This window comes from Falco peregrinus, chromosome 1 (genome assembly GCF_023634155.1).
Source record: "Falco peregrinus isolate bFalPer1 chromosome 1, bFalPer1.pri, whole genome shotgun sequence".
NCBI classification, from domain to species: domain Eukaryota; kingdom Metazoa; phylum Chordata; class Aves; order Falconiformes; family Falconidae; genus Falco; species Falco peregrinus.
The window spans coordinates 88,999,157-89,022,409 of record NC_073721.1 but is presented as its reverse complement, the minus strand read 5'-3'; the positions used below and the strand labels follow the sequence as shown (position 1 = coordinate 89,022,409).

The window sequence follows — 23,253 nt, the reverse complement described above, 5'->3', positions numbered from 1 at the left end:
GGCCCTCATCCCTTGATAATTTATCTTCCAAATGATTTCCCCTCTGTGGCTGTAGTACTGTTGTTTTTACAAGAATCACAGAGAATGGATAGCATCTGTCTAGATTAGAAACTTTGCCTCCATCAGAGTTCATTAGCAATGACAGCAGGGAACTGCAGCCTTGAAATTAATGGAAATGGAGGACGTGAATAGCTGCTGTGTTTAAATGGAATTTGGAGGTAGTGGAGAGGCAGGGATGTGAAAAGCTGTACCCCTGCAGAAGTCACAGTCAAGCAATTTTAACTTCAGTCACTGGAAAGAACATGGAAAAGGAAATCTGTGCATCGTTTCTGCAGTTCTCATGCTGCTCAGAAGTTTATTCTGGAACACCCCCAACACATCCCTCCCACCTCTTAGGCAGGAAGTTGTGGAAGTGGCCAAGGCAGCAACAAGAAGAAGAACAATAGTAACGGTGTAATTCCCTTATCCCGTGCACACTGGACAGAAGTAACAAGAGAAAAATAATAGACACCAAATGTTTAAGACATTATCAGAGACAATCTCATGCTGCAGCTAGTTAGAAAGCCTCATAAGGAGATGCAGCTCTTTACTTAATTAGCATAGAAAATATGGTCAAAAAGCCTGAAGAGCTTCAGGTATGCTAATGAATAATTATTCCTACGAGTCAACAGTCCTCCAGGAGGAAAAAAAATCCAGAAAAACTGACCATATTTGTGCATAACTTATAAAGCAGGAACTACATAAAAGTGAAAAAGTCTTTCAAAGCAGCAAAAAGGGGTAGCCAAGAGAATTCAGTCTTTACAAGAAGCACAGAAGCTCTTTAAGAACATAACACTACAAAGACTGGGCCAAGGTACCCCACTTGTTAAGAAAGCTTTCAAGAGAGCAGAAGAAAGGAAAGGTGAGGGAAGTTATTAGGAAAAAAAGGCAGCTTCTTTCAAGAAGCTGAAGTCATGTCTCAAATAAAAGCAGAAAAGAGCATAAATTCTGACAAATCCAGTGTAAAAACAAAAGGAAGGTGGACCAAAAAATGGTTCAAGGACCAACTAGCAGAAGGAATAAAAACAAACAGTAAATGTTTCTTCAGATAAAATGGGATCAAGAAGCACACCAATTATTGCATCAATTGCTGTTCAGGTAATAAACAGGGTCCTCAAGGAAGATAAAGGTACTGCAGAAAAACTTAGTTCTTCACATCGCTGCTCACAGTGGGACAAGTTGGGGAGATTCCCAAGCTGGAACCTCCATTTGGAGGGTTAAAAGGGAGGACATGAAAGGAGCTGACCAAACCTGAAGCGACAGTGGAAGAAGTTACATAAGAAATTGATAAAATGAGTAACACAGCAGACAGAACCAGGTATCATTCAGTTAAGAGTTCTAAAACACATAACTTTATATAGTGTAATAAATTTACCCAGCTGCAGGCACAAAACTCTTTCAGTCCTATCAGAGAGAGGAAAGTCCTGAATTTACCTTCCTACAGACTGCATGATGTCCAACAGCAGAGGAGCAGCCAAGTCTGGACTAAGGTGAATGAAGGTTGAGAGCACAACTATGGCCAGGCCTAGTGTTTCTTCATCATATTCTTCAAGAATAGCCCCACAGTCATGGCATCTGCAAAGAACAGTTTTAAAAACTGACATTAACAAATTTTAAACAAAGTATTACTATATATACACATACTTGTATAATTATGTCTCTTTAAAGTACTATTACTTAGCGCATCCTGTTTAAAATGTATTTAGAAAGGTAACGCAATTGTGATCTTTCTATAATTAATAACAGTCTGTGGCTTTCAAATATTAATCAAGCTTCTCACTAGCTGCACTGGCCGTTTCTTCACTAACAAATGAAAGAGGGCCACAGGGCAGGCCTTCTTTTCGGTCCTGCATTGGCAAGTGTTGGCCAATTCCCTCACTGTATTGGACTTCTTCAGTTTCCGCTACCCAAGAGAAATCTGAAGCAGTGAAGACCAGCCCTCAGCAACGTGAACACCAGCCAGTTTATGCAACTCAGGCTCAGGCAAGGGCTCAAATCCCTGGCACTCCTCTATTTAGCAGCATAGACACAAACAATGACACTCATGGATGATCTTAAAGAGATGGAACAATTTCACACTGTCCTTCCTGTCAGTCACAAATTATGAATAACGTATTATACGATTAGGAAACAATGATCTGATTGGTTCCCACAGCAGTTATAGCTATTAAGAAAGAAATGAAAGGACCTCTCAGGGGCACAGAAGCTTAGATTTCAGAAAAGTCTGCTTTCTCAGGGCTGATTTGCTGCTGAGTCACTTACCCTTTCTGAAATGCTCAAAACCAACTGATGTAGTTCTGAAAGGGCTCCATAATGTCTAATTGTAAAGGGGATGTCAGATTTAGAAGAGATGAGACAGGCTTTCACAACCCACAAAAAAGGCAAACCAATGTGGGAAACTGGCTTATCTCACCCCAGTAGGAAGGCTTGCTTAATTGGATCAATCAGTTGCTAACGAGTCCAACAGATTGTGATAATTTAAGTTAATGGAATTGTATAGGCAATTTTCTTACCTTTGAACAGTAAGAAAATATGCCAACAGAATCGTGAAAATCAAGCTCACCCAGTCTATATCTTAATAGGTGGTGCTAGAGCTTTGGTGAAATGGCCAAAGGAGGTGCCAAAAATAAGCCTAACTTTTGGGATGCTTCACTTTGCTACACATTAAGGTCCACTTCCAGTCACAACCTGCACAATGGCCCTGTCTTTCTCCAGTGATCACCCTGGCACATCCGTCTTACTGAACTGAGCACAAAAACACAAGCAAGAACTTCTGGCTTTTCTTCCCAATTTTTGACCAAATCAATGCATGGCTCCCTGCTGACTGCTTTACTTCTTCATTAAATGAGCACACTTAGATTTAACACTTCCTTTTGAGGCATTTAACCAACCAATTTAGGTTTGCAAAAGCTTTTGGGATCAGTGAGTATCAGCATTAAAAATGCCACATTGGTTACATATCAACAGTTACCTATTCCAAAAGAAACCCGAAGAAATTTTAAAAAAGAACTTTTATTTTTCTTACGGTGAAATTGGGTTTTGATGGATCACAAGGAACCCTTGATTTAAAATAGAATGGAAAGTGCTTCCCCTGCCCTCCATGCACACACAATAGCCTAAGCCATCATGTCACCTGTGCAAACTCACACAGGTGCTAATTAATTAAAAGCACATCTTGCTAGCAGTGTTTAGAAAAATGTTAAACTTGGGGTAAAAAAAAAAAAAAAAAAAAATCAATCATACAAACTTAGCATACAAATAAATTATATAATGGACTTTATATTTCCATAAAATATATCTACACTTTACTTGACCTATTTGAAGTTCAACTAGTTCTTTGAGAGGAACAGGAAAAGAACTTACTTGTCAGTCATCACAATGGGCTGGTCATCGGCAAATTCTTCTGGTGCTGGTACAAACATACTGACTATACTGGGTGCTGACAGCAAGCTAGATTTTGTGGCACCTTAAGGTAATTAGGAGGAAAAAAATAAAAAACAAAAAAAAAGGAAAGAAATTCACTAAACAGAAATCCAAACTGCTTGAAGAGCAGACTTCTAAAAAGCAGCCATAATGGTTTTACTGTGCACAGAAATAAGAAATAAAGTGTGTCTAAAAAGGATATAAATCACAGTCCTTGCTTCTCCCAGATTATTCTTATTACTTAGCACTATTATTTAAAAAAAATACCAAAAAAGCAGCCTTGGAAAAAAATTAACAAAGAACAAAAATTCCAGGAAGGTGGATGTAATTGTATTTAGTCATATTTAGGGAGAGAGGATGATTCTACAGTTGCTACGAGACTGGACACGAGATTTGCAGTCTTTCCCTGTACTTCTGGGGAATTACCTTCCCATAGTTCTCCGTGACATGAAGAAGGAAACAAGTTCATATGTCTCAACACCAGGTTATCAATCTATTCCTACCATCCCTAAGAGAAACATAGGAAAGAAATCAGGAAAGGACAGCTAGAAGTAATTCATAAGGAGTTGAGAAACGTTGAGAACACTGGAGGCCTAATGATTAGAAATGTTTTCTGTTGAAAGTCTTCACAAGCATCTTTATTCTCCACAGATGAGCTGTTCAGCTGGGCATAGCCACTGTGATCATGCCAGCTTATGGGGTTCCCTTTGCTTTTGGCTCTTTTTGTGTACCTGATTTCTGATAGATGCTTGTTTCAACAGGAAAAGTTATGGATAATGGAAGATTCAAACTCTTGGCTTCTCCGAGTTCTGCTTTCCTGAACTACAACAATATAGGGTAGTCCAACAGTCTAACATCTCTCTAGTATGGTGGTTTTCCTCCCTTGGTCCCTTTGTTTTCATTAAACAGAAAATAGCAATTGCAGGAAATAAACACAGAAGGAGCAATTCTCCAGCTCATCTGGTTGCTAAGAAAACCTCAAGAAGAATAATCAGACTCATTCATGAGCTATCAGAAACTTGGATCAAAGCTACTATGATGTACAAGCTATGTCATTGATCTGAGATGCTTTGTGATGATCATGCAAACAGTTAGCAGTTTCATTCTCCAGGTCACTAAGACAGAAAGTGATTCAATTCCTTAAGAAAAGTATCTGTTTTGGTGGCCACATGTAGCTGAAACGATTGCGACAACATTACTCTTGTTCCCAGACAGGTCAGCTCCATTAATGACTTCAGGGAATTCAGCCATTATCATCATCATTAGGTATATAAGATTAGGTATATATGCCCCAAGGGCATCTCATTTTAAAGACCAATCTATGAAAAGTTCATTTTGTGAACCAGTTTTTAGAAGAGTACCAATGCCCTTTTGATGCCAATTCAACCACAGATTAAGTAATCCATTTTATCAACTTTCTTGCTGGATGCTTCAGTCTGCAGATTCGGATTTCATGTTAACATTAGCCTGTTCTGATAACTTTTAACTATGGAAAAAGGAGGAAGGTTCTCCAACTAAGCTAGGTTCAGGTGGAATTTATGATGAGATAATCCCAGTTACTGCAGGAAAAGCAAATTTAATATCAGGTTTCAGGAAAAACAATCTAACAAGCTCCCACAATTTCTGAACTCAAAATATGTGGAGTGATGAGGGCTTGTTTCACAAGAATAAGATAGGTTTTAAACAGTCATTTTACTAGGAAGAAAATATTTCTTTTACATATAGAGTTTGGTACTTCATAACTGTCCCCTGAGATTTTGGTGGATATGAGCAGACACTTCAGGAAGTCCAGAATACTCTTCAGAAACATAGGACACCATCCAGAACACAAGGAATAGGAGCAAATTTACGCATCTTTCTAGCCAGGTTTTTTTCTTCCCCCCTCACAAATGAATAAAAACCCTCTACCGTGACTTCGGAAGTTTCGCTGTCATGTTCTCTAGATGTAAGTCACATTGCAGCACACAAATACTAAAAGCTGTCATAATGCAGGTTACAATGTTGGAATAAGACTTAACTACTTAAAATAAAAATGTCCTCTCTTGTGCACTGAACAGTGAGAAAAATCATGATTTAGGCAAAGAAAGTAGGTCACTGCCCCATTCAAGGCTCTAAGAAAGTCTGGATGTATTTCAGCTGTGAAGGAGGAGAGTTCATAAAGAAATGAAATTTAACCACACTCTACATAGAGTCTTTTATTTCCAGGTTGACAGCCAAAACAAGAACTAGCAGAAAGCCAGTACTTCTTACCAGTTGTCCCTGTCTTGCAGTAAATGTCTTATCTAACAATTTTCAATAACCTACATTCTGCAGGACAGTACAGGCAAACGGAACATACAATTCAGCACCATTTAGTACTAACCAAAATACTTCCTGACAGTCTTAGCAGAAAGATTAGGTCAAATGGACACTGAACTAACCTCTGATTCTTAGTGGTGGTCCCTCCAAGTCAGGGTTTAGGCAAACGGGGACATTGCATAGCCGCTTTCCATGCTGTATCTGCTCTGTGAATAAATACAGAACTTCAGTCTCCAGAAATACGAATCCAGCATCTGCCACCAGCACCGCAAGACTTTTAACAGTTAAAACAAGAGAAAGACAAACAAAACAGATACTGAAAAAAGGAAAGAGTTAATTTTTTAAGCACAGAAAAGGGGGGAGAGGGAGGGGGAGAAAAAGATGAAAGAAGTCCACAAAGGAAAAAGACACAGATAACCTAATACCAAAGAAGGCATTTTAGGGAAGTGTCATTAAACAAGAAAGGAAGTGCTAGCCATAAAGATTCAACAAGATATGGAAGGAGTCACAAAAAGAGAAAGACAGTGTTTAGAAACACCAAGAGACTAGAAGTCAGGTATAGTTTGTGCTGACAGAAGCAAGATACAAAATTATTTCATTGTACAGATAGCAAGCTTGGGGAAAGAGTGGTTTGGAATAAGATATTAAATAGACACAGACACATGCTACCTACCAATGTAAAAAAACAAACAAAAAAGCATGCATGAACCAAGCATGCATCATACACTTATGTGGGATAAGACTATTTCCTAGTTGTTATACCTGCAAACAATGAGTACTAAAATTGTGGTGTGACATTGAAATGACAAAGCCACATTGAGCACTTGTCCTGAAAAAAAACCACCTGTTTTCTGTCCAAATATTAATTTTACTTTGAAGCTAATTGTTGAAAGAGAGACTGAGATGCAAAGCTTTCCAGAAAAGAACACTTCATTTTGCATCTCCATGCCTGGAGGCCTTTAGCTGGAATGAATGTTAGAGGGAAAAGTCATAGATGTTGTGAAAAAAGCTGGTGGACTCGGAACAAGATCAACACAACAGGGTTCCTAAGTAGTTTTGAGTACTGACTTGTTCCTCTTGAATACAGGCTAACTACTTTTTGCAGAATGAAAGCGATAACTTTTTCATCTCTAAACCCTTGCCTGAGAAAGTAGGTGATACCAGCTAAGTCTCTTCAATAAATAAACTTACCTGCTGATATGACAAAGAAATCCGTTGTTATCATTGAGAAATTCTGACCTTCATGATTTAAAGATCTCATGCTGAGCATGCTACTCAGACTGCAGTAGAAAGGAGAATCCTGAACTATATACAATACCTTTAGCCATTCTTCAGCTACAAGATTTAGTTTGACAGAACTTTATGCTGAAGACTGAATTAAGCAAAACTTTTAATTCAGCTGTCCACAACTGGCAATGAGACATTCATTCAGCATGCTAAGTTCCATATAATGTTTTAACCATTGCTTTCAGTGGATGCATCTGGACCTGCTGATAAATTCCTAAGAAGCATGACTCTATAATGTCACTAATAGTAAAATGGGCATTAAACTATCTAGCATTTATTATAAACTAGAATGAAATCATCATCTAGTGACAACTGCTATGAATTTGGCCATAACAGAACATCTTTCGTAGAAGAAAAAAATCAGAACACTTGAGTAATAAAGAAATTATGTGCTTAATTCAGTTTTCATTGCTTTGCATTCATTTTAAAGGGAGCAAAAGCAGGTCAGTGAGTGAACAGAAACTTCAGGTGTTCAGCATGAGCTGGCAGAAACTTCTCTAAAGAGAAACAAAACGCTGATACGAGGCGTAACTCCTTGGGTACCAAGACCATTGTAAACATACATGCAAATAAAGGATTCCATGCACCAGGGATAAAATCCTATGTCTAATGAAATCAACAGTGATAGTTCCATTTCATTCAGTGAGGCCAGGAAATAATCCAAGTGATATGCAAAATTGCAGGGACATCACTGTACTAGAGAGACTACCTCCCAAATATCCAACTGCTCAAATTCACACCAGGTGAGAATCTGGTACTCACTATAAAGTTTCACTTTAGACTTGAGACTGAATACTTATCTGCAATGGTAGAATAGAAATAGTCACTTTTTAAATGGATTGATAAAGAAAGTAATTGGTTTAGGAAATAGAAATAAAGAACAATAAATGCAGCTCACCAGTATCCCAAGTGCTGATATTGTGGGGAGCACTAGACTGGTGTTCCAGCTGCCTCTTCATTAGCTGGTTCATTGTCAGAGCTCCCAAAGAGCCTCTTTTCATTTGTCTGAACTGAGCTGCAAGTCAGAAATGCAAAAGGATTTCAGGGGCTCAGACAACATGTAAAACTACCCTTATTTCCTGATCTTACAAGACAGCATGAGATAAATACTGAAAGGGCAATGACTGCTTGCTCTAAGGATCTTGCTCAAGTCAGTATGTACTTTTCACACAACTACACCAGGTACAGTTCTGGCCCCAATGACATTAGTCATAAGTGACTTGGATTCAGGATCTTATCCACTGTGCCAACTGTCAATACTTTTTTGTCTCCAAATATCATAAAAGCTCTTCAAAATACTTGGTATCTATGAAGTGTAAGATAGTACCCCCAAAAAAACATGCTGACAGGTGATAAACGTACACTTGAATCTCACTCACATACAGTGTACCAAGGAAGGAAACTCAGTGTCTTCCCTGCGAAGTTATGGAGGACTGCTCGGTCTGTGCTCACCATGGGAAAACAAATTCACTGACTCTGTAGCACCAGCACCCTTCATGGGTGATGCAGCCTGAACAGGACTCCTAAATACCCACCACTCAGGCATAACACCTGCACATCTCTCTGAAGTGTGACACCAGCATGCCTTTGAAGATGGGTCCCTTTTGTAAATTCTCTGTCATTCTTCTTCTTACACAGAGCTATCAAGCAGCAAGCAATCAATTTTTCCTCATCCGACTATTTACAATACTTCTTTAAATGGATATTACTGTTTGCTTTAAGAGATGTGTCTTCACTGGATAATGCTCACACAAACACACAAAAAAAAAAAAAAAAGAAAGAAAAAACCCAACCACCACCAAAAAAAACCCCACCAAAAAAAACAATTGTAGATTTAAAATTTAAGACCTTTTTGGTCATGTATTTTCTCAGTGCTTAAATGGAGGAAGAAACACTTCATATATAACTCTTGACTCTCCTTTTTCTCCATTCATAGGAAAATTCAAATTGAATGAAAATAATAGATTCACTTTCACAATTGAGTCTGAGCAATAAACTTCCACCACTAAAACCAAAATCACTGTTTACGGTATGAAGACGGAGTTTTAAGGCCTGCTTGAACAAGGCATGTGAGACTGCTGAGTTGTACCTTCATGCAGGCAAGTTTTTAAAATGTTACCTTAAGCGTATGTTTACCTGCTTTCCTCAACAGGGCCTTAAAGCAAGGGCAAAAAAGCAAAATCTTCTCCTAATGATTATTTTCAGCTGCAACTACAGTCAACATTGTTACAAAGAGTATTAACATAGTATCAGGTAGTTCCATTCTAAAATTCCTAACACCACCCAGCTAAGCTCTGAAAACAATCCACATTTCCCATTATTAAACTTGATGAAGAAGTACAGACAAGGGATAAACTACAGCTTTCAGAAAGCTCTGAGGGGTTGAATGCCTCCTAAACTTGCTCTAGCTAGTTTCTTTCCAAGAGTTTCAAATTCAGAGAAAGCAGAGTACTCCCTAACAAAAGAAATATGGGCCTTCAGTAGTAGTAAACACAATGATAACTTCAGTGGGAATCTGCACACTCCAATTATTTTATTAGGTAAAGTATTTTACATTTTCCCTCTTTATATCCTTTCAATATATCACAGTTCATTTAAACTCTGTTTTTGGTCCAAGTACAAACTTCTCCAGCATTGCTGCAAACCAGACATTGTATAACTGAACTTCTGAGACTGAGCCAGACCAAGAGACCATTCCATGTTTCACTTTTAGAAGTTACACTGCAGCTGCCTTTTACAGCAAATTATGAGAAAAATAAGATTTCCATTGTTTCCAGGGCAAGGATTTTTAAATAGATGCTTTATCACTTTATCAGGCATAGAATTTCCTGATGAAAGAACAGCAATTAATGTTAGAACTGACAAGACTGCTTGGAGTGCAGATGACTGTCAAAATATAGAAAATTATCTCTGAATTTTCTTAACAGCTTTTGCAAATGTAATTAAAAAAATGTCATGCATATTTCACATAATCAGGCTATTATTGAGCAGGTCTGGATTTCCAGGGTTATTTACTTGATTTCTCAAGGACAGCCATGATTTCAAATACTGATAAGAAAAAAAAAAATCTAAAAAACCAAAACCCCAGGTTGCTGCCAGCCCAGTATTGGAGCCAGGCTGATTTCTGTGGGCCAGTACATGACTTTTCATGCCTATGACTGACTATTGGCATAGGGAGGGAAGTTTTCCTTGATCAGGTTTTCTACAAGAAACCTGAAAATCATGACAAGATCAGTTCATTTAGTAGCTGGTGAGCCTTTCAAATGTTAGCTAGCAATCTGGTCAATCATCCCTCCGTTGCTGTGGAATTCTCTACTCCAGAAGAGAAGTCCAAAGTCAAAATCTTCCTATCACAGTTTGATGAAACATGCCTTCTATGGCCAGCCACTGGCTGTACAAGTAGTGTTATCTGTTTCTGTTACAGAAATGCCTTGTGCTCACAGTCCTGATTAGGGCTTATTATGCAAAGCACTGTAAAAACACATAATAGAAGTTAAAAAATATTTCAGTCTAAATGGATAAGAGACACAATGGAAGCATTCATGTCCCTTTTTGCAGTTGGAAACGGAGGCATACAGAAAGAGGAAAGGCATTTTTACAAAGGAATGTAGGCTCAATGTCATATAGATACTATTCCCAGTTTCATATATGAGAATTTACAGGAACACCTAGCACTCAGTGAAACCAGAGAGAGATTGGTCTTAACGGGCACCTCTTAAGCTGCTTTAGCAAGTGACATCTGGATCATTAGGTGGCCAACAAATGTACTCAGACTACGAGATGCACACGAGACAAGATTCTTGTGGTAAAACTGGAGAGGCAACCTCTAATTTGGAGTGCTCATCTAGCATGTCTAAAACAACATCTTCCTTTAATAGGCCAGACACCCCTTACAATCAAATCAGCAAATGCTGAATTCCAGAAACTGAAATTCAACATTTCTACAGCAATCTGAAATCACAGCTTAGCAAGACAGTTGAGCTGATCTAGCAGCTCACTGGTATCAAAGCAGGTCATCACATCCCCTCCCTTTTCTACTAGTCAGTCTTGTCTCACCAACCTTCAGATGTGTTACTTAACTTTACCTAGATTGACACACCATTCTGGATTTTGTCAGAGTTCTAAGATGCCTGCACTTTCCAGTGTTGCCTACATCTGCTCTGTTAAGCCATGTGTCAATATCTCCTTAAACCAACCCAGTTCACTTTCCACTGAAATGGGTATGGGAGTGCATTGGGTCTGGCTGAGCCCCACAGCAGCCCCCACAGTGCCGTGCTTGTACTGGTAGCTAGAAAGGTGGTGATAACACACCAGAGTTTTGGCCGCTGATGAGCAGTGCTCGCACAGCATCAAGGCCATCTCCCCCACCTTCCCCCCCCCTCACCAGTAGGCTGGGGGTGGGCGAGATCTTGGGAGGGAGCACAGCCAGGACAGCTGACCCAAAGGGACCAGTGGGATAGTCCACACCATATGACCAGTAATAAAAGCTAAGAGAAAGGAGAAGGAAGGGAGGACATCCATTATTTACAACGGTTGTTTTCCAGAGCAACCATTATGCATACTGAAGCCCTGCTTCCTGGGAAGTGGCTGAACATCATCTGCTGATGGGAAGTAAAGAATAAGTTTTGTTTTACTTCACTTCTGGGCACACAACTTTTCCTATTGCTTCATTAAACTGACTTTATCTTGACCCACATTTTTTTCTCATCTTATTTTCTCCCACCCTGTTCTGCTGAGGAGGGCAGTGATAGAGCGGCTTGGTGGGCACCTGGCATCCAGCCAAGGTCAACCCACCACAGGGAGTCTCAGATAAATAGTTGCTGTATTTCAGTGAGCAGCTGAGGAAGTAGCATTTCAAGGCATTTTAAAAAAAATTACAAGAGCTTTTTTTCCTGAACTACAGCAAGAAATGTACTGAAGACCATGCTAACAGCCCTATGGAACCCTCATCCTCTGCTTCTGTGTACTGACAGTTACCAATGCTTTCGCTCACTGGAAAATAAACATTCAGCTTTAATGAAGTACTGCTTTTAGCAGTTACCTATTCTAACTCAAGAAAACCACATTTGTCAGATTTACCACACCACAACAGAAAATCTTGCAGCCACTAACTGCTAAAATCCTGCTGACCATCAGAGATTTAACAGGTCTAATGATATCCAACACAGCTGTACTTCCAAGAATCAATGAAACTCAAGGGAAGGCATTTACCATACATGATACACATCTGATGTACAAATACAGCAACTTAGATTTAATCCTCAAACCAGAGGTAAACTTACTTGATATGGAAGAGTGACTACTTGTCTCTGGGACACCTGCTTCAAGAGTCGGTGCAGATGATGACTCTCTTGGCATTTCCAGTGTTGAAAGTCCTTTGGTAGCAGGATCTGCGTGTGAAATTTGTGCTTAAACTTTCAGTATTTAGAATCAGTGTGAATGTCATAACAATTTTTATAGAGGCACAGGAATCTACTGGTTAAAAACACTTTTATAAGGAGATTTCTACCTGTGCTTTTTAGAGCTCAGAACTAATAAATGCACAAAGAGTTTGATTTTGATCCCACTCATAGAGCGATTATCAGAACCACCAACACAGAAATAAGAAAGGTACCACTGAGGTAAATTAAAGTGACAGCTTAGCACCTTTTAAAAGCCTTATCCCCAACATGTTACCAGTTTTTATTCAAAAGGCTGCTGATCAAGCAGTTGATCCTTAAAGAGTCAAAGAGTTTAAGATTCTATCATTAAAAAGAAAAATAAGCCACTAAAGCTAAAGTTTTTATTTTATGATGACTGATACTGTCAATATGTGAAGAATAAAGCAAAAAAAATTTCAAGTGATGGCTGGTTTCAGCATAACCTATAAAAAGTCTGTGCTGTAAAAAGTCTCAGGCAGGAAACTGTGTAGCCCAGCATCACGCACTTGAAGAAACAACCTGTTTGGATATTTAATTCAGAGATCAGTTCTTCTGAAACATATGGAAGTATATTAGCCAGAAAAAGCTTGACTAAGACTGAAATCATCATCAGCCCATTATGATGGTGATATTAAGCCTACTAAAATGAATTACAACACATAAATTTTGAAATAGTAATCAATAAAGCTAAACAAAGCAAAACAGAACATAAGAGATACATTAGACTACCCAATACCTAGTTATCTGAATTGCTAAGTGAGCACTTATTAAGTCATTGTGAATGTTTTATGCTCCCTTTGGATGACATACTTAGATGCATGCAGCCAAATGACCATCATATAATCCTAGGTTCCATGTGCTGTTTCAGAACTGGGACAGGTCTCCCAAGCAGTTTCAAGGATGACAGTCTCAGTTACTGCATGAAAACTGGCCCTTACTAACAGTTAAAAAGGCATTCTAGTTTAACTGCTCAATTATTTTCATGGCCACTCTTCTCTAAGCACCTCTGAACAGTTCAAAATCCCTTGGCTTTTTGTTTTTACAAAGCTCCAGTAGTTCCTCAGCTTACTGGAACCACAACTGGGATGACAGGCCTGAAACATAAAGGGAACAGCATAACTATGATCACACTGAAGGATTTCTCCTTGTAAATGTGGAATATTGCAATAGGAAATTATAATATGGTTCCCTCTGAAGCAATTAAGAAAGAAGTAGTAAGGTCAGGAATGCATAAATACTCCCCCTTACTTCACCAGCAACAAAGAACTGAGGCCTGAAGGACTCTTTCTTTTTTTAATTAGTATGTTAAAAAAAGACTAGTACAATTCTAGTAACTGGAAAAAAACCTGAAAAATCCCAGCAATAGAAGTAAAGAGGCAGCAGCATACAGTTCTTGCATCTGTTTGACACATCCAGTTGGAAACAGAGGAAACAGCTAGAACACTTTCTTTCCACCTGAAAAACTTAGTAACAAAACCCTGTATTGAAATGTCCTGAAAAAACTTGGGATACACAGAAATACTGTATGGCTTTCCCCATGCTTGAACTTTAAATCTTTAACAAGCACAAGCCATGTAAACTTTGTGGATACCCAATACAAAGAAGGCTACAAAAAAGTTTTACTGTAGAAAAACAAAATATCTGCGTGTGCCTGATCCTAAATTCAAACTGTGGTTAATTCCAAGAGCTCTTAGTTCTGAAGTCTAAAGCCAGCTCAGCTTTACACTTCGTCATCCAGTCTGCTTTCCACTGCCTTGATGAATCCACTTTGCAGATGAAATGAAAGCCAAAATCACTACACATAGAAGAGAATCAGTGTAGCATGGACTAGATTAGCAGGATAAAAGGCACAGAAGTATGACAATTTTTATGACTCCCCACATAAAGAGGCCATGGAATTTCACTCCCTAACTTGGATATCAGAGCCAATATTTTTGTCACTGAGCTCTACCTCCTTTTCAAGTGTGCCCTCACACATGCACAATACCCATATGGTTAGTACCCTCACTGTGAGAAGCAAACACCTGAGAACATTCAGCTAGCTCAGGCCACATTAGATGCTATAGACACATACAGACATCTCTCCTTACACTGGTCTGTTACTAAAACCTTCATGCAGTAATAAGCCTTTTGACTGAGTCAGTGATTGAGCTCACCTGTCTCCTTCTGCTCTCCCAGCTTGTCAAGGATGTTAAAGGAAATGTCCAGGTATTCTCTCTGAATAGCACTCACAGCAATCTTCCTCTGCTTCCTCTGGCGAGGAACAATCTGAATCTTAAATTCTGACTCCTCAGCCTCCTCTTCTTGTTTCTGCTCCATGGTTTGTTCAGTGTCAGACTCTGCGTTGGTATCAAGTTTATCACTTTCTGTTTGGTTTTCAGAATCCTCAGGGACTTTAATAAGGACTGTCTTCACATTTGGGCTTGGAATTGCTCCACTAGGTCTAATTTCTTCCACACTGAGCTCAGAGTTATCATCAAGGGACATTTCTGGAAGGGCAAATGACTTCTGCAGCAGGTCTCTTTTCTGTTTCAGTGTTAGTGGGTTCCCACAGGACATGTCCTGAAGTTCTGGCTTAACTGACTCTGAAGAGTCCTTTTGATCTTTGGGAGAATTGGAAAGGGTGTCTTCTATTCCTGCTGAAGTACTGTTGCTTGTATCCTTAGAACTAAAGTCTTTGGAGCAATCTTCAATGCTGAACTGGACCAGTGGAGTTGTGCTGAGGCTGAGTGCAGAGACATTGATAGGAGTTGAGGGAGATGACACAGTGGTTTTGCCAGAGACCTCATCAGCCAGCTGGTTTGTTGTTTCTTCTTCATCGCTCTCCACTATTCTAAGGGGAGGAAGTGGTTCAAAGACTAGAGAGTCACTGTCTGAAGTGGAGAGTACTGAATGCTTTTCAGGACCCGATGTTGAGTCAGAGGACAAATCTATCAGATCTAAATCTTCTTTGGGGCCAGCAGGCTTAACTGGAGAGTCCACTTTCACTTCATAGGTTTCCATGCAGTTTAGCCTAACTTCTGGTATGACAGGTCTTCTTGTTTCCTGGAAACTCTCTGTACGAGGAAGATTTTCTTGTGTTTCTGCATTTTCAGCTTTAGTAGAAGAATTCTGCCGAGATCTTCCATAATCACTCTGCCTGTGCATGGCATAAGGAGCAGGGACAGGTGGTTTTTCTAAGTCACACCGGTCTATGCAGGACTTCCTGCGATGTTCATCTAATGAAAACAACAGGGAGTCTGCATTCCCTATATCAAGAGATTTTTGTTTTAGAGAGCGTAGTTTTTTTTTCTGAATGCTTTCTTCTCTCACACAGCGTAGAATACTGTCTTGTAAGGCCCCAGTCTCTCTATATTCAGCCAGCTCTATTTCACCTGATTAAAACAGAAAGAGCTAATACTACCTCAGTTGGAGACTTTTGGCAGATATCTTAAATTTTATCTTACAATTTAACATGACTGGCATTTCAAATACAAACTCAGCATTAGTCAAAATTGTCTAGATTTTGTTTTAACCTTTAAGCCACATTACATAGATTTTTACAATGAACAACAAAAAAACTACTGTTTGGATAACAGGGTTTATCTAAATTCCATCCAAATTATAATAATCCTGGACAGATGTATCCTGAAGATAGACTGTTTAACCTTACGCATTGAAAAGAAGATGGCACAGGCAAGCAATTTCTACAAACGCTTGGGGACGGCTGCACGTCACGGTTGAGGCATGAGAGATGATGGAAGAAATGAGCTACACAGAACACCGAAGAGGTTTCAAAATAATTTTGGACTACAGCATTATGGACATCATTTGAACACCAGCATATTTTAGAGTGCACCTGCATGTTATTTACTGCAGCAAAGTGGGCTTGAAATGGATGTTATTAACTCAAGAAACAAGGGTAGCAATAGCAGTGAGGATGTAGCAGCACAAGCCTGAAATCAGACAGGTCTTTAGAGAATTCTTCCCCCAGTGATCCTAGACCTCAGCAGAGTCTAGCAACTGTGACACCAACATAGTCATACCTCCCCATCCAAGGGAGGAGTAAAGTGAGCAGTTATACTTGCTGGTACTACCACTGCATTGGTATTTTGGTAGGTGAATACATTCATTGTGAACATTTTAATAGGCTATCACTGTTGTTACTATGAATAACATATTTTCACATAAAGCTGAATATTCCTGATCATTATTATCCCAGTATTTCAAAACGCTCCACATATGATTTGCCATGCAAAAAAAGCAGTGAGAAAGTTGATGTAGTTGTTTGCTCTAGTCAGAATCATTCCCCACCCTGTACAAAAACCTGGAAGAAAAAAAGGCAGGTGGGTGATGGTGGAAATCTGTCTGACTTTTTTAGGGTATTCATTTCAGAAACCTAAATTTGAAAACAAAATCCCTCCTGTTTTTTGAAGCTACCAAAGGACCCTTATTACCAATGGAAAACTGTAATATTTACAGCAGCAATGACAAATTTGCTTACCCTAGAGTCCCACCTGCTCAAAAAAAAAATTAATTTCTGAGAAAAAATAAATTTGAGGAAAAATCTTCAGCCTAATGGTAGAAGAACAGTGCAACAAATCCTCTTCACATTTTTACATTCAAAAGAGCTTGAATTTTCAGAAAACAACTGCTGATCTTAGCTATTTTTGAGTGCCTACTTTGAGATTCCTGTAAGAAAATTCATTCAGGAAATGAAGAGTGCATGCTTTCAGAAATCAAACAGAATACTTGTATTCAATTTAGGCAGTGTAACAAGCTCTACAAAGAAAGATGGTAGCTTGAAACTAAAGAGTAGGAAATTGTATTTCTGCATAAGTTTATACCAACAAAACAATTCATACTTCTCTGAACATTCATCTCAACTGGTTGATATTTCACCATTTTGCTGCCACCAATTCTTTTCAGTCTTGCAAAGAAAGTTTGAGATTCTTTATTGCAAGGTCCAGTTGGTGTATCATGAATATCAGATTCATCGAAAACACTGTCTTCCTCTGCTGGAGAAAAGAAAAAAACTTTATTACTTTTAAGAGTGTGCACTTCCTGAATGAAAAGCTGTCTATGTAACAAAACCTCAGCTAGTTTCAATTAAACATGAATTGGAAAACTAAGAAGCACCTGAAGTTTGCAAGAAAATTTATATCCCAGGTACAATTTTGCCACTTTTGTTACATCTTGAATTAAGGTCAGAAAGGACAGAGATAAATGAAACATGGGTTACAATGCAACAAAATTATACCAAAACTTTTACCATTCTAAGCTGATTTTTTTTCTACTGGTATAAATACAGATTCTTTAGATGGAAGAAATACAATAGAGCTGAACGCTAACTTGAGTAAATAACTTGTATAGTGCTCAGTGAGAAGTGGTAAATTGAAGAAGATTGAAATTAGTACAAGAACTGCGAGGTCAGTAATAAACCAGCAAAACAGGAAAGTGAAAAAGGAAGAAAGGGATAATCTTGGGAAGCTGGTAATAGTAATAGAGTAAGACCTAAGAGTATCAGTTATGAAATTACTGGTTTAAGTAGTTACAGTAAAACATTATGCTCTAATTTGAGTCCTGCTAGTTAAAAATGGCAGAGAGTAAGAAAGATCCAAGTCTATTATCTATCAAAAAATAACCACATCACCTGTATGAAACTGCTATCAAAAAAAGGAAACAAAAAGAACAAAAAAATCCGTGTCTATCGTGTCTAGTGATTCATATCCAAGGAAATAAGAAACTCTAGTTGGAGGATAAAGAAAAGAGAGCACTCAAGAGAAGAAACAAAAAACTTTGCCTTGTTTATTCTAGTAAGCAAACATGGACAGGAAATGCATTTGGTGTCTAGGAATGAAGAGGCAAGTAAGCCAGAGTTAGAATGGCCAAAACCTGAAGAATTAAAGTTTAATATCTTTTAAGAATTTTTAAGAATTAAACGTTAATATCTTTTGCTTTGAAATTGCTGGAAAGTTTCTACTACACGTGAAACTATGGAACCTAAAAGCATCAGGGATAAGATACCTAACTGATACAAAAAATCCAGAAACATCAATCAAAGCTGAGAGTAAGAATTTCTACAGGGACTGGGTTTAGGAAGTTAGGAGATCACTTTTAATATCATGTCCTGTGTGTCTAACTCCTCGCTCTCCTTGGCAACAAATGCGTCTTCTCACAACATTTATCATCAGCTCTACAACACGCTGTACAGTCGCCACGATCCCCACAACAGTCTGACAAAAAAAATTAAGGAAAAGATTCAACAGTGGGAAAATCCATCTTTAGCATAGGGATTCTTGCTGCCTGACAATGAAACCCTCATCTATTCATCATTTAAACACCACCCTTGATGATGACAACAGCACACACACTACCTGAGCAGCACTAAACAAGCCTCCTTAGAAAAGGTGGGAAAGGCTTCAACTTTGCAGCTCCCCATGGAATTATACTGGCTGCTTCTTGCAAGTGAAAGAAAACTTTTCTACATCCTCTTTTTTCTGCAGCACTTCAGCAGAGGAGAATCAGCCCTATGATTAAGTCAGCATTTACAGAGCAAAATTTGCCCATTTATGGTCCTTTACCCCTGAGAAGCCCAAACCCCTTCAACAACAGCTTTGAAAAGTAAGTAAATATTATTCCCCTTACTTTAAACATAGGGAAACAATGATGAAGTGAGACACAAGGCCACCCAGGGAATCAATGTTGGACATGCGATTGGAACAGAGTTTTCTAAATCTAACTTGGCACTTACTGTGAACAGCAAGCTGGGTACTTAGGCACTTCGCTTTGTCTTAGAAACATCTCAGAATCAATCCAGAAACTGAATGCATTTTATAAATGCATTATTATTACCTTCAGCATTATTAAGTCATTATGAATTAAGTCATTAGCTCAAAACAAATTCATAGTAAGTCTATAGTTATCTGAATTCTCTTAGCCTTCCTCTAGCAATATAAAACGTCCAAGTGAGTGTGTATATGCAACACACCATTTACATCCATTTTAAGGCTGCTTTAATTTGCTAGAGCTGAGTAATAGAGTGTTCACATAAACAAAATTTTGTGTCCTTGTTCTGCTGGATATCTTTTCATGAGCAACAAGCAGGAAAAGAGGAAAAGGTATTGACATGCATAAAAGGGGTGCTTCTTGTGTTCTTTGGAAGAAGAGTTTGCTGCACACTAGGCAGACTGTTAGAGAAGACAGATGTAAATAGCAAATAGCAGCTAAAAGGCAAAATAGTTGAGAGGCAGCTACAGATTAACATCAAAAGAACCTGTTAAACTTTGATCATAAATACTTATCACATAATAAACTTTGCAATTGTAAGGAACTATACTCAGTGACACAATGTTATTTCAAGCCCCAATCTTACACCAGTTCACACCATGACAATACCTCTGCTACAGCTAGCAAGCACATACAGAGTGAACAATTGGACACAGACTCTAAGGGTTGAACCATTCTCTTCTGCCTTTAGACAACCACATCATACACATCTGCATGTAAGCTAGTCAACTTCACCTCCTTTTACAGAGAAAAACAAACTATAGATTGAATTCATAATTTTCTCTTTTCAACATCAAATATTTGCTACTATGCCATGTTATTATAAAGCATAATCAGAATGCGGTGTCAGGCTGGTTGGACAATTAGCGTGAGGGCACGATCAGTTAATATTGTCATAGAAAAGGCCAAGGACTATCCAGGCATGGCAACTGAACTACTAAGTCTAAGGTAGTTAGAGAGATGTTAGACTGCTGTGCTATGCTTAGCCTACAGAGAAATTGTGAATTTCTTTTACTCTAGATGGCTACAGCTGGTCGGGTAAGTCACATCTTGGACTAAATTTTTAGTATTACGTTCCAAAATTCAGACCATATTTACCCATCTTTACAACATCTGCAAGACTCAATGAATTAAAACAATGGCTATCATATAAACGAGAGTGTTAAAAGTAAGTACCTTTTTCCTTTTCACTGTATCGGCTTATGTTACTGTTGTCACTATACAAAGGACCAGCAGTTGCATGGGGCTTGCAGCTGTGATATTGAGCATTGAGGGTATTGACTGTGATGTGGATTAGGTGAAGTACAATCTTGCTGATTTCACAGTCTCTGTAGGGGTACTGTTCAGTGAAAAAGAAAAACTTCAGCTTTTCTCCTTAGATAAACACAGGCAGTAAAATAGAAAAATTACAAGAATATTGTCAGCTTGATGCCCTTTGCCTTCCTTTGATCATACATTTCTAAATACATCATGAGAAGCAGGACTGCTTTCAACTTTGTACACAGAATTATTTAAAAATTTAAAAAATATCCCTATTAGTAACATTCAATGTATTGTTTTCTTGACTTTTATATGACAAAGCCAAATAACACAAAAGGTCTCTCATCAGAACTGTTCTCCAAATACTCTATTTCAATCAGCATGTTAACATTCATTCCTAGTGTCTCTACTTCCTTGTACACTCTACAGACCTGCTAAAAATTTGTTAAGCTTACCAAAAGTATTCACAGCTCCATCGTAGGGCATAAATACATCATATTTTAACAATACTTCCTAAAAAGCAACACTCAGCTAAATACAAGCTGCTAAGCTGACCCCTCCATTTAAAGCTACTGATTTTTTTGTAAACTAAGTCTAAATTACTCAAAATACTGTTTATTGGAACTTAATATAGCATTTTCCTATTTTCAAATCCATATCTTTCCTTTTCAGGTAACCATGTCAAAGACTATAGGCAGCAGAAGTAATAGGTCAGTAGCACAGATGAAAGCTTAATTACTTCAGACAGTGAAATTAAATGTAATGAGTAATCAATCAAAAGTGTTCTTTACAGTTATTTTCACTTGCAGTACAGTTATGCATTCCCTACAATAAATCTCAAACTGAAGTATAAATTTTAATGTGGACAGCATCTTTTTAAGACCACTTACCTTATAAAGAATGACAAGCAAAGCCTTTAACCACATCTGCCGGATGTGTGGTTTGAGGGACCAGAGGGAGCAGCGAGGAGGCTGCTGAAAATAATGCCTTAGCTGAGGACAAGTGCAATATTTCAACACCTGCACCACCAAGGGAAGAAGGTGTTTTCCCAGGTTGATGTTATAGTCCATCACCTGAAAAGAATATTACCACAGGAGTTAGCTCACCAAAATAAAATCCACTGATGTTGAAAAGAAAAATTATTAATACAGTTGAGGTACTAGTTAAGTGAAAAGAAACAAGATGTTTTTAAGGAAGTCTCACAATCAGTTAGAAACTTTCTGCCAGCTTGGCGTGTTCTCATTTTAGCTAGACAGGTACAATGGAAAAAAAAAAAAAAAAAAAAAAAAAAAAAAAAGGTGACATGTTCTGAAAGCTCTCATCCTGCACAGTCTAAATTTTAACATACATTGGCAAGTTCATAAAACATATTATGCTGGGATAGCCTTGTATTATAGTGTAAGTTGATCATGCTTCAGGAGTCAAAACCATATTAGGTACATCCCCTGTTTAACAGATAGGATGCAATTGTGGGGTTTGCAGCGAGGTGTGTGTGTGTATTTTGGTTGTTTGGGTTTCTTGTATTAACAATGCATTTCCAGTTTTCATTATTTTCTCATCAGGCTTGCAACATTAGCTGCTGGGGGGTTTTAAGCCTCACATTTTGGAATCAGGCAATGAGACAAGAATCCCACTCTTCACTATAGCAAAGGTAAAAGTGTGTCTGCAATGTCACACAGAAAGCCTAAGCACGCAAATCCTAAAGGATCCAAGAATAAAGCTAATGAAAAATATCTTGCTTTAAATAAAATGCTCAAAAATTTTAAGTGGTAGTGTTGCTGTAGAAAGATTGCTGTTATTACTACTAGTCATAAGCCTTGCCACCATCATGACCTTTGAAGAGTGTCATGCTATTTGGTGCCTATCCTAGAGGTTTGAATCCCGATGGTTAGGTGCAGTGTGGCCACATACTCCCACTACCGTGACACAGCTGTGGTTTTGATTGAAACCGCATTGCTATTTTTCATTACGTTCTCATCAGTCTTGCAAATCAGCCATTTTTATTTAAAACCATATGTCCTGAAATCAGCAGCTAAACTACATCATAACAAGGATCCACAAAGCCCTTGTCTTACACTAACCTAGACTGGCTGACACCCAGGAAGGTATAACATCGAGCCAAGGAAACTCCAGCACAGCCCCCAAGATCTAACACATCCGTGCAGTTTCAGTGGCCTTAGTGTGCTTTGTCAAGAGCCCTGGACATCTAAACAGACACGAACATCAGTTTCATCCACATCATTCATTTCCTTCAGGTCTGTACTTCTTTTTTTAGTTTTATTTTTATTAGAACAAGGGGAAAATCCTAATTTACAAACACAGAACTCATCTCTCAAGTCCCCTCCTGAACAAGCTGACATTTAAGTTTTTCCCTGAAAAATTCTCTAGTTCGATGTGCAGCTGTCTCAAATTTTTGTGTTACAGGCATAGAGCTAAACAGATGAATCTCATGTCCATCCATGTAGGGTTAGCTTGTCGAACAGATGATATATAATCACCAAATATGGTCCTCACTGTGATGCCTTCTCCCCTCAGTGTGTGATACAGTTACATAGCATGGTTGGGAAAAACTCCTCTGTACAAGGAAGACAGAACCCTGCCTTAGCACAGTACAATACTGTAATGCAGACGTGTCTGAAGCTGAGCAGACCCATTTTTGTCTGTTTAGTCACAGTAAGATCTGGAATAAATGATGTTGCAAAAGCTAAGCAGAGCCCAGCCTAGGGTGCTGAGCTGAGCCCGCACCCCGACAAGGCTG

The 23,253-nt window shown here is 38.5% G+C and overlaps 1 protein-coding gene and 1 long non-coding RNA gene across 6 annotated transcripts in view; one reads left to right on the top strand and one right to left on the bottom strand.

Moving 5' to 3' along the window:
- UNC79 (unc-79 homolog, NALCN channel complex subunit) overlaps positions 1-23,253 on the bottom strand; it is a 118,173-nt gene that overhangs the window by 41,188 nt on the left and 53,732 nt on the right. For 4 of the 5 annotated variants that reach the window (XM_055796057.1, XM_055796067.1, XM_055796080.1 and 1 more), the window contains exons 29-37: positions 21,386-21,568; positions 20,412-20,574; positions 17,312-17,464; positions 14,624-15,841; positions 12,330-12,437; positions 7,946-8,062; positions 5,883-5,966; positions 3,403-3,505; positions 1,474-1,614 (exon numbers count right to left, since the gene is read on the bottom strand). In XM_055796057.1, the coding sequence (XP_055652032.1) occupies positions 1,474-1,614; positions 3,403-3,505; positions 5,883-5,966; positions 7,946-8,062; positions 12,330-12,437; positions 14,624-15,841; positions 17,312-17,464; positions 20,412-20,574; positions 21,386-21,568 (2,270 nt within the window). The remainder of the gene's footprint in view (positions 1-1,473; positions 1,615-3,402; positions 3,506-5,882; positions 5,967-7,945; positions 8,063-12,329; positions 12,438-14,623; positions 15,842-17,311; positions 17,465-20,411; positions 20,575-21,385; positions 21,569-23,253) is intronic. The other variant, XM_055796077.1, reaches the window with a different exon arrangement.
- Positions 1-23,253, top strand: part of LOC114013415 (uncharacterized) — a 72,058-nt gene that overhangs the window by 28,381 nt on the left and 20,424 nt on the right. The window lies entirely within an intron of this gene.